Raw genomic sequence first — 17,004 nt, forward strand, 5'->3', positions numbered from 1 at the left:
CTCAGGGGAATGCTAGTTAATATATGTAAGTCAGGATGGAACCAACTAATTGAAGTGTTCATATGGAATCTGGTAAAAGAGCAATGGGATAAACTGTGAAGCAACCTCGGCTTGTCCACATACGAGTGTTTAATGAATGCTTCATCTTCAGTGTTTATTTAGCCAGAGCTGAACAAACAGTGGGTTCCTTTCCCCTTGGTTAGCTGCAGGCTTATCTGACTCAAAGCACCATCCTGCCCTCACCGCCTCGCCCAGAGCTTGCTTCCTTGGTGGGAAGGAGGCCATTCATGAGACTGACACACGACAGATATGCAAGGACACCTCCTGTGTCAAAAACCACCTTCAGACAAACAGGCTTTATTTTAAAGAATCTTGGTTTTCTGCACACCATACAGTCAATGTTACAATCATTTTTTCACTTGAAGTTTTTTCACATGAAGCTTGTTGGACCTGAAAGGCAACTCTGCTAAGCTGATGGAGAAGGAAAATAAAATTAAGCCCCAGTCCACCAAGGACATACGGTGTGCGTGCCTCGTGGAAAGGTATTCCTGTTTTCTCCTACAGGACTTGTATAACAGCGGTTCTCCACAGACTGTGCCATTGTGCCTGCAGGAATCATAAAGCTTCGTAGGTGCTTAAACATTCTCATTTGTCACTTGCTGTCCTTTCAGGGCAAAATGGCATTGTCTATTCAGAATCCCTGCAAGAGGCAAGTAAGGCAACTCCAGAGGAAGCAGTTTTAGCAGAACAGTGTTCACAACTCTTTCAAGACCACACCATCTATCGACAGCTGCCCCCTGATGCCTCCTCCTTCGCAGGGTACAGTGCCCCCACTCCCCAGAGCGGCTATCCAACAATCACCCCCATTTCTGAATTAATTACAATATAAAACTTAAATTACTTGTTTTCTTAAAAAAATATTACTAATATAATTTCCCATCTTAAAACGTCTTATACATTTACAGTACTTATAACTATTTCAGTTCGGAGTAGATGAGGTTTAAAGAAGGGGGAAGAAATGTCATGTCTCGGAGAGATAAACTTGGGTCCAACACGCAGCAAATTCCCAGAAGGGGAGGGGCCAGAATCAGTAGGATCCATAGTGCAAATTTTTAAAAAGATGGGAGAGGATGGGGGGGGGGGGAGAAAAGAGGTGAACAATTGCACTCCCTGTTAGTTCTTCCAATGTAAATGAACAAGACAAGATTTCCATACTGTACATGCAATAAATTATAGCAAGCAAATGACAACAAGGTTGGAACACTCCACAGCTTTAAGCTGGTGTCTAAAGCCTAAGGCAACAGAAAATGAATGCTGTGGATGTCGGCTCCAGAATGCCCTGAAACCCGCACTGTCACGCCTTGTATTTCTGTTTCCCAGTCTCACTTATCACACAGATGTGCTGAAACACAGAAAACAAAAAAATACTTTGTGTATTAGAACTTAACAGCTAGGAAATCAGCATTCTATAGAGGCTTGTCCCAAGTCACTGTTACCATTTTACTGTTAACTGTCAGAAAATACATTCCAAGTACCATTTTGGTTTACATTAAACGCTCCGGGACCAAAGGAACCGGATGGGAAGATAGCTGAGAAACAGTCCAGCCATTCCTTCTGCCCTCACGCTGGGGTTCTTGGGACAGCTAAGCCCACGACTATATACCAATTTCTTGTCTCCCACATAAGCAAATGCTGAAGTGAGAGTCAAAATCATCCTCCCCTTAGCATCAAATACCTGTGTCTTCTGCAGCACGGTGCAAAGAAGTTCTCTGCATCCTCAGCTACAGAGCCTTACACAGTATGGGGGCCACACTGCTCTTTTTTAAAAAAAAATAACATCCAATCACCACATGAAAAGGTGCTTTATATTTATTTTCTTGCTTTTTATCCATGTATTCGCAAGGAGAGCTTACAGAATGGCAAGTTTTATTTGGCATACACTTTCATGAACCCATGTCTTCATAAGCTGCTGCCTGCTGGCACTAGGGCGTGTCTGTATCTTTCCACAGTAATAGCAATGAGTGAAGCATGAGGATTTTTTGGACTAGAGGATGATCTCCATTTGCATGAGAGGCTCAGTTTTAAAATTTCAGACAAATCCACGCAAGAAGAGTGAGAAGGGTTGCACCTTAAAAACAGGAAAGTTTCCCCCTTTCCTATTTCTCACTTGGAAAAAACAACGATCAAGGAGGTGACGGGGAGCAGGCTATCACACAACATCATCACAGAGGTCGATAAAATTATGCGTGGTATGGAGAATTTATTTTTACCCCGACAGCCACAGTGCTAAGATCTGAAGCCACCAATAAAAGTAAGTGGCAGGTGGGTTGAGGATGCACAAAACAGAGTCCTTTGGACAATACTGTATAAAATTACAAGCCAGTAATGCCCAGCAGCTTACTAGGTGGCTTTATAAGGGGGATTAGACAAATTCATGGAGGATTCATCTATCAAGGGCTGTACTCTGAGAACCAGTTGTTGTGGGGAGAAGCATCTGGAGGAAAGTTTTTTTTGTTTTTGTCTTAGGACTCTCCTGATGAACTTCCAAAAAGCACTTTGAGATGACCGTGTGAAGCTGTATGCTGAGTTAGACGGATCTTTCTTATTATAAAGCAGGGCTCTTACTGTATAATTCCCTACAAAAAGGGGAACCTAGATTGGTGGTCCTTCTGGGCTAACAGTCGTGGAACACAACAGCATGATCCTGCAAGGCTGGCCAGGAATGGATTTAAAGTGACTGAGGCACACACACACCCCCAGCCTTTCCTCCCCTGGACAAGACTGTTTGGGAAAGAAGAGCTTTGCCCACAGGACCCAGAAGGTTCTCTCTACTGTTGCCCAAAAGTACTGTCCAAATGTCTTTAAGTCCTTGTTCTACCTTTTTTTGTTTTCATCATCAGAAAGGAGAGGACCCCTGAGGGGAAGACAGGCAGGGTGAGAATAAGAGAGCAGTCTTCTTCAGTTTTTAACCAGAAGATACTTACATTCAAATCTCGGAAGTATTCGTTATAATCTAGAGCATATCCAACCACAAACTTGTCTGGCACTTCAAATCCAACAACTGGAAAGAAAAAGAATCCATTAACGTGTAAAGCTTAGGCAGTGTTCTACAAAACCACAGTCAATTATTTGTGCCATTTCTTCAACAGTCTAACTTCTTCATTGATAAAAGCTGCCTTTTTCAGCTGATAGAACTGCTCAAAAATACAAGTAGAGTACGCCCATTTGAATCAATGGAACATACACAAAAGTTGACTCACCAAATCTCCACTGAACAAAGACAGACAGATGTATTTCCTAGTAAATATGCACAGGAATACCCCTATTAAGCCATCCTGCTTTTAAATCCTTCTGTTTATCTCTCCTTAAAATAAAATTGTTGGATGTTGTGAAGTGTAACAAGGATGTATACAAGTCCAGTCACATTCCTAAATCTATACCCACTAAATCTATATTATACTCTTCTCTCTTTTCATTCATCCTTACCTCCCATTCCCATAAGCTCCTCAGTGCAGTGATCCCCATATTCTCCCCCCCTCCAAAATCTCTGTCCTTCCAACCTCACACTAATATGTCAGATTACCGGGATCCTTATCATCCTCTTAAACATAATACTTAATGTACATTAAATCCTTGCATAATATTTACTTACAGTCAGGCCGGTATCCTACACTTCGAGGTGTCCTTTTGACCAGCAGGCTGTTAAAAAGATGCCAAGCATGCAGAATGAATTACAGGTAGAACGAAACCCGCATATTCCACACTGGCTGGAGGACAAACCACTAGGTATGTCACAATATAAATATCAAACCAAAAAGTAGGGAAGTGCAGATGGAACCCTCTAACTGTCCTTCTCCGTCAGACATACCCAATGTTTGCCCTGTTGACACTCAAGTGCAACCCTCTCAGAATCTCAGAAGGTTTTCCAGTCAAACTATCTCCCCACCTTCTCCGGGGGCATTTTTTGCCACAGTTATGCCCCCTAGCCTGAAATCACTTAAAGCTGGCCAAGGGCAGAAAAGAAGTAACTTCTCTCCGGCTTTCGCGACCAAGATGCTATATTTCTGTTGCAACCAAACGGTATTCTTACAGAGTTGCAGCGTGGACAGGGGCTCTCCTCAATTGGCTACAGAGTGGAAAGCAAAATGCTACCTTGGATACATGGATCTCACGTGGTTTTTGAAACTGAACAGAGTTGTGATGGATTGATATTTGGAAGGGGAGACTACGGGGGAATACAACGGATTTCTAGGCAAGGGTAGAAAAGCACACTGCCTGAAACCCCGACCAGCTGCTGCCAGTCAGAGCTGACAATGCAGGGTTACCTAGGCCAATGGTGTGATTGTAAGGCAGTTTCTTACATACATACTTTGTCAGGTTACTATCAGCCCTACTCTTTCAAGGGTGGTTCACCAAGACAGGCAAACATCAGGAAATAGTTTGGTCCCCTTGCCTATCTCTGGTTCTTATCTCTGGTTGCACCTTGGTTGTGGCTACACACAATTGGTAACACAAAAAGAAAAGCTTGTTGGCATGTTGCTTCAAATCAGTAAATAATTTGAGTCGTTTGTACCACTTTCCCATGCCCGAGAGGGAACGTAGCACAATGAGAAACCACATTTCTTTAGAAATAGCTCCTGTCCGGATCCCAACCCCAGATTCAAGGAGCACCTCTTTATCTAGAGAAACAGATAGGCACAAACCATGACTGCTTTTTGACTGGACAAACCCATCAATGTTCCAGACCCCTATGAGAAGCAAGCTGCCTCCTCTTTACAAAGCGTGTCTTGGTTGGCTTTCCCAAACTGGAAATCTCCTAGAAGTATCAGAAGTTTTTTCCAAGGCCCAAGACCATGTAAAAGAACTCTTTAGTTTCTTCCCAACATGCCAAAAGGCAATGGAATTTGGAAGCCAATTAAAGTAAGACCAACAAAGATGTTTGTTTAGGAAGGCAGTATCATGTTGTTAAAGCAAGTGAAAAGTGTTGATTTGTTTTAGTTACTAAGTAGCATGCATGAAAACTCTCCTATCCCCCTCATTTTAGATTCTGAGGCTGCCAAAAGCAATTTTTAATTTTTTTTAAAGGTTCCCGCCCCCATCCTGAGACTCCCAAAGGCTTCCTCGGGGCAAAAGGGAGCCATTGGGAGTCTCAGAAGCTAAAATGGTGGAATAGGAAGCTTTTAATTGGTGTAAATAAAATGTTTCTGGTGCCTGATCCAGTTTACATGCGGAATAAAGTTATGAAGCAGGATTTTACCTTATGTGTTTAAAAAGGCATATGATGTAAGATGGCACTCACATTTTAGATTAAAAACTAAACTTAAGTTGAAATTACTTACAATAAAATTATTTCTATAAATCAGCTCTTTAGTGCTAACTCTTGGCCAGACAAAACAGACAACGGAGAACCAATGGCTTCTAATTTTAAGCACATGTTTTTTCAAAGTAACCAAGGATGCTTCCAAATGGAGAGCTCCTTTCTATCAAAGGCACTGCGTTTATCCTCCATAATCCTTTTTTCGCATTAAGAAAAAAGACAGAAGAAGTGTTGGGAATAAAACAGGAGAGAGCTGCAAGGGGACCCCCTATACAATTCTGTTAATCATGTAAGGCAGCTGCAAATTAAAAGCCCTATGTGAAAGCACCCCAAGAACCCACATCAGAAAAAGAGCAAAATACAGAGTGAGAAGTTAATACCCAGTTTTAGAAGAGGTGTGCGACTGCTTCAAACCTGTGGCACTGCTGTTTTGACATTCTCCTTACATTTGTGAAAAAGCAAAAATACAACGACGGCGAACAGCAATCAAAACCTACCTGGCTACCTTTACCATCTTTGGATTGTACTGCTTGAGAAGAGACAGTAGAGTCTTCATTGTCTTGCCCGTGTCAATTATATCCTGAACAGTAAAAACAAACACATCATAGATGTAAGCACAAGTAAAATTCTGGCTGAACATTTACATCCATCAGTCAATGTAGAATCATGAGGGGAACATAATTGGATACTGATACAGTCTCAGGAGTTGAAATGCCTTCCAAAACCTGATCATCTCTTAACATGGCCTTCACAAGAATCACACATATTATCAAGCTGCACTTGAGTTATTCACAATGAAATTAAGCAGAATCAGTTCAACCATAAATTCATGGCCATCCATTTACAAAGGAAGGAGATTAATTTTCAAGTTAAAGGGTCTTCCCAATCTTGGTTACTTAAGGGTCAGAAATATTCTTAGAACTCTAATCAACACTGCTAAATGCCAGTCTGGAACGAAGGAATGGTTGACATTCTGCAGTGCGCAAGCAAGCTGTAAGAATTAACACACAGTTTTGCTACTACGCATCAGGCCCATTAAAGACATTCATATTGGACTGTAATACTTACTTCTACAATCAAGACATTCTAAAAGAAAGAAAAAGAAAAAAAGAAGAAGCCCATGAGTATTTTAAAGTCAAACTTGCTTTTCCAACTGATATTCATCCAAGCTTTTTCAGGATGACTGTCTTCATTTCACATTTCCCCAATTCAACATTCACACAAATATAGGCAGATGCCTCATGTATGAAACAAACCAGTAGAAAATAGCTACAAATTGTGCCCTTCGGTCACATTTTTCAAGGTTCTAACATTCATTAGTGCATTCTTTTGGATTCAAAACAGGCTTGTTGTAGTTTTAAAGTAAACTGCTAATGCCAATGTAGTTAACAATGTAAATTTAAGGAACCAAGAGAAAGAGAGAGAGAGAGAGAGAGAGAGAGAGAGAGAAAACCAAATCAAATGCACTATATGTAACATCCTGCTGTTTCTAATTAGCTGGTATTTTTCAGCTAGTTTAGGCACTTATTAGCAGACAATACATACGTCTGCACGTCTATCCTTCAGGAAATGGGGATTAAAAAGAAGTAGAAAGGGAGAGCATGTAAAGTCTCAGCAGGAGAGTTTCTGAGGTCTCTGTGATCAGTTGCCATATATGACTGGAGACTAGACTAGAAGTGCAGGCAGAAATAACCTGAGGTATAATAAAAAGAATAAAACCCAAGGTGACATACAAAGCCAGAACATGAGGTATGGCTGAGGACCAACTGGGGTGAGCAGCCAAGTGATTTTCTCGTGATAAGTGATTTAACAAGGCAAGTTATCACACAGCAGCATCTTTCCTTACATATTTCATATATATCATTGGCACTGCAATCTTACAACGCTCAAAAGTATTGTGCCTTGAACACCTTTTATTTAGGTGGAATCAATGAGAGGTATTTCATGCCAAGTTTAGCAATGGACACAGCATAGATAGTAAGTTGAATTACAATGCCATCATCTATTTATTTCCCTTCTTTCCTTATATGAGCACTAACAGTCTGCAGTTAAAATCACTAAGGACGAATACTTAATACAGTAAATAAAATCTAAAATAATTGCAGATATCTGAGGAATGGGATTTTTTTTTTTACTAAACTCTCACAGTTCTCAATTCTGGGAGATCTACCAGACTTTCAGGCACCACCTTACTGGATTATTGCTTGGATTATAAAATGCATTTGCTTACATAAATGTTGCACAGCAACTTCTACATGTCTTCTTTTAGGACATACCTTCCCAGTCAAAGTTGAGAGGTCATCACCACCAATTACTTTTATATCACCAGTTGACTGGTCATTCTAGTGTTAGAGAAGGAAGAACAGAAAACGTTAAAATGAGATGTGCATAAGCAGACAAACAAATAAAAGAGTGGGCCATCTCTGAGATAGTCAGGAGCAAACTGCAGGTCTCCTTAAATATGAGCTGCGAGCTGTGCATTGTGGGCAGGTACAGAACACAAGAAAGCCATTCCGTCCAGCCCTTCATCACATGGTGAGCATCAAAAGTTACTTTCAGAGGATAACAGATCTCTGAAAAAAATGACACCTGTTCTAGGTCCCAATGAATACATCATTCTAAGAACAGGACAACATCCTACGAACATCCTTCATTCTGCCAACCACCAGGAAAATGTAGGACTGCCTCAAAAAGTTGGTGTTTTTTGGTGTGTGTCTAAAGTTTTTTTAAAAAAAGAATATATTAATCACTCATGAAACATCAATATTCAGTTTCATAAGCTCCCTTAATGTCCGCCTACTAAACTCTCTAAACAATTTAATTGCTAATTTCACAGTCAACACTACAAAAACTATGAAATTATGTTACCACTTTAGTCGTTTCCACATATTTTCCCCCTTGCTGAGTACCCTAATCAGATCTGTAGGTAAATGAGAGAGAAATCATAGAGGTACAAAATCCGAATCACAGAAATAATGCATTCCAGATGCTGCCTTGGTTTAGGATTTTCTTACATGGATGGATTACTTTAAGCGTCAAGTATTTTCTTTCTCTGCAGTGGTAAAATATTGCCCTGGCATCTACTGGCATAGGACTTTGAATAAAATTAAGGAATCTAAGCTATATGGAACAATCACCAACAACACTTTGCCTCTTCCATAGATAAACAGAAATGGGGTGGCATATAAATCAAAGAAATAAATAAAACAAATACATTCGGGCAGAAAAACTCTTTAAAATGAAAATGTAAAGGAGAGTCCGTCATTTCTCAAAGCAAGGACGAGCAAAACCCAGGGTGGCCACATCTATGAATCTGATGGGACAGATCGACTTTTACTGAAGCTTCAGCTAAACGGCTGTAAAATACTGGCTTCCAGAGCAGTTCTAGCGTTTGCCTCTTTGCAGCACCCAAACTTGGCTGCTGCATCTAAACATGCATTTGTCCTGTACACTGCAGTGTTGTCCCGCAGCATTTTTGCCACTGCAAGGGAGGTACTGGCACAAAAAAAGAAGCCTCCGTGAACCGGACCTAGCAAAGAGAGCTTTCAGCTTCAAAATCCTCTTTCCCTACTCACTGGACTGTGGACCCAGACAGAAAATGCCTGGTGCCCTCTTAGCCCGCCAGAGGCTAGCTTTATTTGCTCTGGAGCAGGCAATCTGTGGCAGCTGTTCCTTCCCTTCCTGCTCTATGGGAGCATAAAACCGGAAAGCCGCACGAGCTGTCCCAAAGCTTGGTGTGGCATAAGTTCTTTCTCTCTTCCCTGCCACTCACTGGGAACCTACGGTGGAAGACGGATCAAGGGTCACAAATTCTGGCTGGAGATAAGCCAGACAGAAACTGGCAAACGTCCGGCAGAGGCACTTACACAGTAGCTCTTCAGCCTGATGAAGTCAACGGTCATGGGGATAGACTTGTCACTGTTTCGGTTCAGGGCTTTGATATAATCCAGCAAGTCCGCAAAGAATTTGTAGCCCCCCTTCAGTACACAGAGAGCAACGATATGATGGCCCCCCATGCCCTTCATAATTTCCCGTGCCAGTCTTTCTGTCCTGTGGAAAAAGAGGAGAACCCATTTTACTGTGCTGAGCCCACAGCTGAGATACTAGGCAAACAGTTAACAAGAACAAGAGCTATCTGCTATCACTTGTTTAGTCCTTGACTATGTCTGAGCCTAGCACCCAGTCTTACCAAACACACATGGCCAGATAAAAAGAAACAGGACTGTTTACTGGTCAATGACATTTCTGGTTTTTCTCACTTGTCAAGGTTAATCTAATAGCAGTGCTGCCAAACGCTCTTGATTTTATAGGGCAACGGGAGCCAAAGTAAATCTGTGTCTTTGATTACTTCTGGACAACTAGCAAAAAGATACAGGGCGTACAGATTCTTCGACAGACAATTCTATTCAGTTTGCAGAACATACTAAAGCCTGAACGTGATTACAAGAAGCATCACTGAAACATCTCTGTCATTCAGAAACAGGGTAGGGCTGAGAAGAAGGCAATTAAAAATGGAAAAGTCATCATTCCAAATTGTTATGGGCTAGTATGCCAACAAGGTGGGCTTTCGATACAGGTTACATTACACAAATATGCATGCAGATTCAGTTTACATTCTGTCCTGACATTCATATTTTCACTAATCTGGATATATGCGAGATGGCTTATTTTATAGTCACCTGCCCCATGCTTTACCAACAAAGATGCTATTTCTACTTCATTTATTAGAAGATGGTTATACAAAGGTTGTATGATATATTGATATGAAATGGCCTGAACACTGGCTTTGCACGGCAGAAGGAGAGCTAAGACATTAACATTTTTCTAGCATGTCCTTTGTAGCCAAAACGCAAACCCATTACAGGCATCTGTTTATTAAAGATCTAAGACTGGAAACTGTTTGCTAGAAATGCAGTGATAAGTACAAGGAACCGTGTTCATCTCAGAGCATCTCTCTAATGGCACAGATGTTCCCCCCCATGTAAACTCCCTTTCTTAATCTCAGAGCAAAGCTATATATGTCCAGTTTAAAAGATGTATACACTGAAGAACGCTGGAATGCTTTTGGTCATGTTGTGAGAAACAAGTTACAGCTGATCATTCAGGGAAAAATAAACTCATAAAGATTTGTCGGAAGAATTTATTGGCTGAACAACTTGGGAGACTGCTTAAGAGGCAAAGCAATGTCATTGCTCACAGCCACTGTGTCCAAAAGGCATCCCATCTCCAGTAGGAAAGGAACAAGAAGAAAACATTTCAAAGTACTGTACAATACTCCTCACAAACACGCTAGAATTATCTTTTTTAAAACCCTCTTTAAAGCAAACACGTAAAAGCCTGCATAGAAACAGCTGTGTTCCATGTTGCCATTAAGTCCAACAAACCTGTCCATAATAAGTCCATGGGGAATGTAAACCTTTTCTAAATCTTCCGCGTAATGTTTCGGTATACAGAACAAGTCTAAGTCATAACCCTGTTCATCATCCCCAATCTGAAAAGAAGATAGAAAAAAATTAAGAGTGAGATACATTATATATTCAACATCTTTGCATGCAGGCATAAGGAGCAAAAGCCCAATAATGTGGGATTACTGCAAAATTCAACACTATAGTCCACTCACAGAGTTAATGCTTTGCATGCCTGAGGCCCTGGAGGCTTCAGACTTTGCATTTCCTGTTAAAGAACTCGGGGTGTGCAGTGTTTATGCTTTAATAATTGGCTGACCTGCATGGAGGCAAAGGAATAAGAATTTCAGAAAGGTAGTGTTCATAATGGAATAGGTATTTTGTGATACAGTATACAAGTTATGCTACTTCAGAAAGGTAGTGTTTACAATGTAGAGTTACTGTATATAAAAATAACTTGAAAGCACACACAGAGTTCACAGTGGGCGAGATGAAGAGAACGTGCAGAGGTGTGGACAGTCAGTAGGATTTGTAAACTGCTCGCTGGCCCAAAATCTGTGACTTGTGTCTTCATAAAAAGGGAAGCTCCACTTTCAAGGCATTTGATTTACACACTAACACTGGTGTGCACGAAGGCCAAACAGCTTAAGTGTTTGAAGCCTTGACTCTTAGAATCCGTGCCGAGCATTAGGTGAGCAGCAACCAGAACACCTTGGAATTCAAGTGGAACAACTGACAAAATGTACAGGTATTCATGGGCTGAAAGGCCCCTGCAGCCTTCGTACTGTACTCTTAAATCTTGAGACCCACGTCACTTCCGGAGAACTGCCTCAGCTGAAGACACTGGGGGAAAAAAAACAATCTGTGCCCAACTTTGGAGCATAGGTTGGGCCTCTATTATAACTGTGGTATGAGATGCATGCTTAGTGTTGCACAGAGTACACCACTGTTCTGAATAGGGAAAGGAACATGACATAAAGCATGAAAGTGGAACAAGGGAAGTAACGGAGATGGCAAATTTGAACTTATAGCAAGTTTTGAGAATGCCTGGTCAAGGGAGACGTTGACTGCTTGTGAGTGGTTGCAGAACACTGCAGAAAGCAAAATTAAAAAAAAAAAAAACACCACATGACACAGAGATCTTCCAACCAGCCAACCCCATTTGGAAAAAAAAAACAGCTTCTAAGGTACACAAGCAATACCACCAACAAATTTTACGATGGCATAAAGATTTCGCCCAGAGTGGGGGATGTTATCATGCAAGCCTTGGGTTTGAAAATATTCTTCCTTCTACTTCGGCGTGATACTGAGCATGAAGCCTCTTGTAAAAGAGTACCAACGACTTGCAAATGAACAGCCTGTACAGAGTTGTTTCATTTTGACAGTCCTTAGTTTCTTGAATGTTATGTCTTGTTTAACATTTCTATGCCATGATTCTCTACTTCAAGCAGCACCTGGAACAACAGGAGTATCAAGAATGAAACAATGCTCGATGCAATCTAAGAAATGGCACAGACTTTCCTTGTCCTGAAAAGAAGAAGCAAACACCTGGAATATTTCCTCTCCACCCTCTGCCCCTGCATTTCTGTTCATAACTAAGCTTGTATGCTACAGAACACCCGTCTAGAGCTGGACTAGGGATTCCTGAGTGTGAAATGGAGAAATAGTCTATAGGTATATACACCGCCAACTAGAGCATAGAGACAAGTTAGACTTATTTTTATGCAACTTTGGAGGAAGAAATGAAGCCAGGCTTCCTCCCCCTTTGCCTCTTCATAAGAAGCCACCTGGGTAAATGCCCACAAGGTACAAAGAAGCTGAACCCAACCTATGACAACTATATGGTGTGCATGGCTTTTGATGTCCCATGGAAACCTTAGCACTTAGTGTAGATACCACTGTGGATTCGCAAGCAGCAACATTTTAGATGTCTGGAGAGGTTTTTATGCATACAACCATGCTGGGTCTGCCTTATTAGGTTCTTCCCAGGATAATTTTCTGGCCTTTCCCCTGAATTAGGTGTATGTTTTCTGTACCTGTTAATCAGCCCAAACTGAGCACAAAAAAGAAAGAAAGGAGATTAACTTTATCTAGAAGATTCCCGCCCATGTTCCACTATTTGTAATACCCTCCTTTAAGAGAAAGGAGTGGGTCTGGATTGTGGACTCCCAGCCCTAGACTCCCTGAACGTGTGGGGGAAAGGCAAGTTTCCTTCTAGAGAGGGGAGGTTCAGGGAATAGTAGAAATCCTTCCCAGAAACTGAATTTAACTAGTCTGGGAGCAAAAGGAATAGCAGGGAACACTCTACTCCTCTGGTGATAGAGTTCCCCCAAGACATCTATGTTGTGATTCACTTTGCCTTCCTTCACTCCGTCCCAACAGGTATCACATAGGGAGAGAGAGAGAGAAATGTGGAAAACAACACTGAGATACGAAGAATAGTTCACCTGCCCCCTGACTCACTGTCTTATCCTGGATTTTCAGAGAACTCAAATAAAGGTACATTTTAATTGAAAAACGTTCAAGTTAGAGAGTTGCTTTTTTTTGTTCAAAATGGTTTTCAGTTTCTGTTTTAGCAACCGGTCTGAGTCTTTTCTGTTTGGTGAAAACTAGGACAGAATTCGCTTTAGCCTAACAAAAACCAATGACACACCAGAAATGCCCTCCAAACCTTGAGCAGGAAGTTACTCATCTTCACATGTGCTTAGTGGATGCAACCTTGCGCACGCACGTGTACCTGGAAGTAATGTGCACAGGGTTTGCAGGCTTAATTTGCATTTTATTTTTTTATTTCTGAAAAAACTGAAATAATGGTTGGACATTTGGGCTATTTCTATGGAAGGGTAGGTTTTATAGATTAGTGGGTTCTTTTTTCTCTCATATACCCAGTTCACAATATATACCTGTAATGTTTCAGCATCTCCTTTTCAGACCTCCTCTTGAGCTAATATAATTCACAAGCATGAATGGCTTAAAAACTCCATTCTGTCAGTATCAAAGCATTTTAGTGCACAAAAGGCCTTTACAGCACAAGACTCACAAATGGACCCTATGCCACACTCTCATCTCTACAGATGGGAGTCTGCCGTCCACACTGATCTTCCCCAAGGAAAACGGTCGTCACAAACAAACAACCTGAGGACTCGCACCAAACTTTCAGGCCACGTCCAACCAAATTCACTTTTCAACTCCATCCAATTCAGAGCCCCCTCTTTCTCTTTTTCTCTGCATTCCACCTCAAAGAGGCCCCAAGCAAAGTGCTTTCTCAATCCAGGCTCAGGAAATTTCTCCAAAGCCCTCCGACTCACTCCCGCCTCTGGAAAGGAGTGGCGGCTAATCTCTCCTGGTGCGTTTTTATCCTGCTGTCATTGTACAGTGATTTTCCATTCGTGAATCCTAGCCCTTGGTTGGCCACCTTGAATCGCTGGGAGAGACAAATGCAAGTTACACATATTTTAAATAAATAAGTCACTGTGGGCGTCCGCTCTGTCGTCCTGGGCAGGCGTGCACACCCGGGAAGTGGACGGGGAGATAAGTGCAAAAAAAGAGGGAAAGTGCAGCCACTCCGCCTAGAGACCAAGTTTTTAAAATGACTCTCACAGTGGTGTGACCATGCTTGTTGTTGTTGTTGTTACCGTCCTTGTTGTCATGGTTGTCCTTCTCTCTCCATGTTGTTACTCCTGTCACTGCTATGACTCCTAGCCCTATCCTCTTCATCATCATCATCATCTTCCCTCCCCCTGGGTTACTGGGAGCCGGTGGAGGATGGGTTCTGTTCTTACACGCTTCACTTTGGTGCCAAAGGAACATTCCTTTTTTCTCCTTAGAGGTAAACATGCCTTTTCCACCTTGACTTCCGGGATCCAATCCTTCCCTTTTTTGGGGGGGGGGCAAACTAGGGTCAGGCCTCCCCCCTTTGGAGGGGAAGGCACCGCTCTGAGCCCTGGTTTCTTGCCCCTCTAGGTCTTATCCCCAAAACCTTCCAGAGGCGGCCACAGCCAGTATTGCCCAGCCTGGATTGCTGGATTTTTTTGGGGGGGGGGGGTTCCCCAAAGTTTCCAGCCGACCCTCCCCTTTCCCCAATCCCTAAAGCGTCTCCACAGAACCAGACCCTTCCCCCCTTTCACCCCAATTCTGGGGGGGAAGGGGATGCCTGGCTCTTAACCCCCCCAAAAAAAACCTTGTCCATCCCTTGGGGGGGTGAGGGACCCCCCCAGATCCCAGTCAAACCTTTCAGCGCCCCCCCCCATAATGCCAACTTGCCTTCAGCTTCGTGGCCAGGGTCTCTCTGCCCCCCCCCAAAAAAACCACACACACAGAAACACCCATAGAGAGGAGCCTTGCCTTGCCGTGAGGGGGGGGAGAGGGCTCCCCACCTCCTCGCCCGTCTTCTTTTCTGGGGGGGGGTGGATGCAGCCAATACACCCCCCCACAGGGCCACCCCCACCCCCTTCCTCCTCTTCCTCCCGACTCCCCCCCCCCCAAAAAAGGGCCGAGCCGCCTCCAGGGTGAGTGGGGGGGGGGCTTGCTCTCTCTTCCCCCCCCCCCGCCCCGCTGCCCCTTCCCTTCCCCTTCAGGGGGGCGGCCCTCACCACGATGCAGGCGCCCGGGCCGCGGCCGTTGCTGGCGGCGTCGCTCGAGGCTCCGTCCATGGCTCGCCTCGCCTGGCCTCGCCTCGTCGTTCCCCGGGGCCGGCGGCGGCGGCGGTGGCGGGAAAGCGGCTCCTGCCTGCCTGCCTCCCTCCCTGCGAGGTGCGGCCTCGGCCGGCGTCCTGGCTCCGAGGAGGAGCGCGGAGGGAGGGAGGGAGGGAAGGCGGCAGGAAGGAAAGAAGGCGGAGCCGGAGCCGGAGCGGTCCAGGCCCAGCCGGCCGTCGCCTCAGCTCGCCCCGCCGCCGCCCGCGGAGAAGATGGCCGCCGCCGCCCCCGCCTGGCTCCCCTCAGGGAGAAGGAAATGGAGGCGCGGGAGGAAAGGCCTTCGGGGTGGGGGGCCATCTCCTGAGGGAAGAAGAGAGGACCGTCCTTTTCTCTCCCCCCCCACACCTCTCCCCTCGCTCTGTGAAAACCCAAATCCTTCTTTCTCTCTATTTCTCTGAGGAAAAGGGTCGCCTTCTTGGGCCCGACCTGCCCCCCCCTCAAAGGCCCCCCCCCCACGGGGCCATGGCCTTTCTTCGGCCATTTGAGCCCTGGTGGTTCCCGAGCCTGGCGGTGAGCCTGTGGGACCCTCGAGATTGACCATCCAGAGACCTGACTTCTTTTTTTATTATTAATTATTATTATTAATTATTATTATTATCATTATTAAGTAATTAATTACGCCAGACGGTCCCCAAAGTCTGTTGGGGGCAGCCCTACCCAACCCGGTTTCTTGAAGGACAGTAAATCTAACAGGGTCCTCTTGATACCCTTGCGAAGGAAAAATTAAATAATAGCCGCAAGGATGAGCCAACCAACACAGGAGGCCAATGGATGAAATAGGACTTTTTCGTGGTAGTTGTTTGTAGCCGAGGGGCTTTCAATATAGATTTGGTTGCAGTTTGTGCCTTTGTCCTCCTGCCCGCTTTTTGAGGGTCACTTTGGCTCCCTGCCTTGGGATAAAGGCAAGAAACAAACAAATGTGGTTGCGATATATACATTCCTGTGTGCAGTATATACAGATATGGAGCACAGTAGAATTATTTGGGTGCAAGTTCTATTGAACTGGGTGAAGGTTACTTCAGAGGAGACACGCTCACATTGCTCAGCACTAAGATTTCGGTTTTGCAGTGCAGTCCTAAGCTTACTTGAGAGAAATAAAACCCCACTGAATTTGGTGGGTTCCTCTGTTTATTGGATGGCGGCCTTACAACTTAGTCCGTTTCATGTTTGCTTAAAAGGAAATCCCATTGACCCCATTAGGATTTTTTTTTTTATTCTTGCAAACATTTAGGAATATATTTTTAAAATAATGTGGATTGTGATAAAGAAGCCCCGTTTAAGTACAGCAGCAAAAACATACCCGATGCCATTTTATCGGCATTGCATGGAAACAAACATTTACGAATGATGATGAAGACAGCAGTTTTGAAATATAAATAAATACAGTACACGTAAAGCCCTCCAGATGGGAATAGTAGATGATGTGAACCCTGCAAGACCTGGCTCCATGCCACCTCAGCTCCTGCAATTTGTCTTAAGCGGTTGTGTTTCCTTTTTAAATCTTCCATGGTTTTCAGACAAAGATCTAATATGCGTATACCAAGGAGCCAGTGCAATACATTCATGTAGACACGTTTTGAATAATAAT

The 17,004-nt window shown here is 43.5% G+C and overlaps 1 protein-coding gene across 2 annotated transcripts; it reads right to left on the bottom strand.

Annotated features, from left to right (window-relative positions):
• Positions 1 to 341: 341 nt before the first annotated feature.
• HPRT1 (hypoxanthine phosphoribosyltransferase 1) lies at positions 342 to 15,646 on the bottom strand. 2 transcript variants are annotated; one of them, XM_072981291.2, is made up of 9 exons: positions 15,315 to 15,646; positions 10,702 to 10,808; positions 9,184 to 9,367; positions 7,594 to 7,659; positions 6,386 to 6,403; positions 5,815 to 5,897; positions 3,653 to 3,699; positions 2,985 to 3,061; positions 342 to 1,402 (listed from the first exon to the last, which is right to left on the bottom strand). In XM_072981291.2, exons 1-9 carry the CDS (start codon positions 15,372 to 15,374, stop codon positions 1,355 to 1,357), a joined length of 690 nt encoding a protein of 229 aa, XP_072837392.1. In that variant the 5' UTR covers positions 15,375 to 15,646; the 3' UTR covers positions 342 to 1,354. The 2 variants fall into 2 exon arrangements, with proteins under 2 accessions (XP_072837392.1, XP_078236841.1); XM_078380715.1 differs by lacking the exon at positions 15,315 to 15,646 and adding an exon at positions 14,323 to 15,060.
• Positions 15,647 to 17,004: the final 1,358 nt, after the last annotated feature.

The sequence above is a fragment of the Pogona vitticeps genome, chromosome 11, assembly GCF_051106095.1.
Source record: "Pogona vitticeps strain Pit_001003342236 chromosome 11, PviZW2.1, whole genome shotgun sequence".
Taxonomy (NCBI): Eukaryota; Metazoa; Chordata; class Lepidosauria; order Squamata; family Agamidae; genus Pogona; species Pogona vitticeps.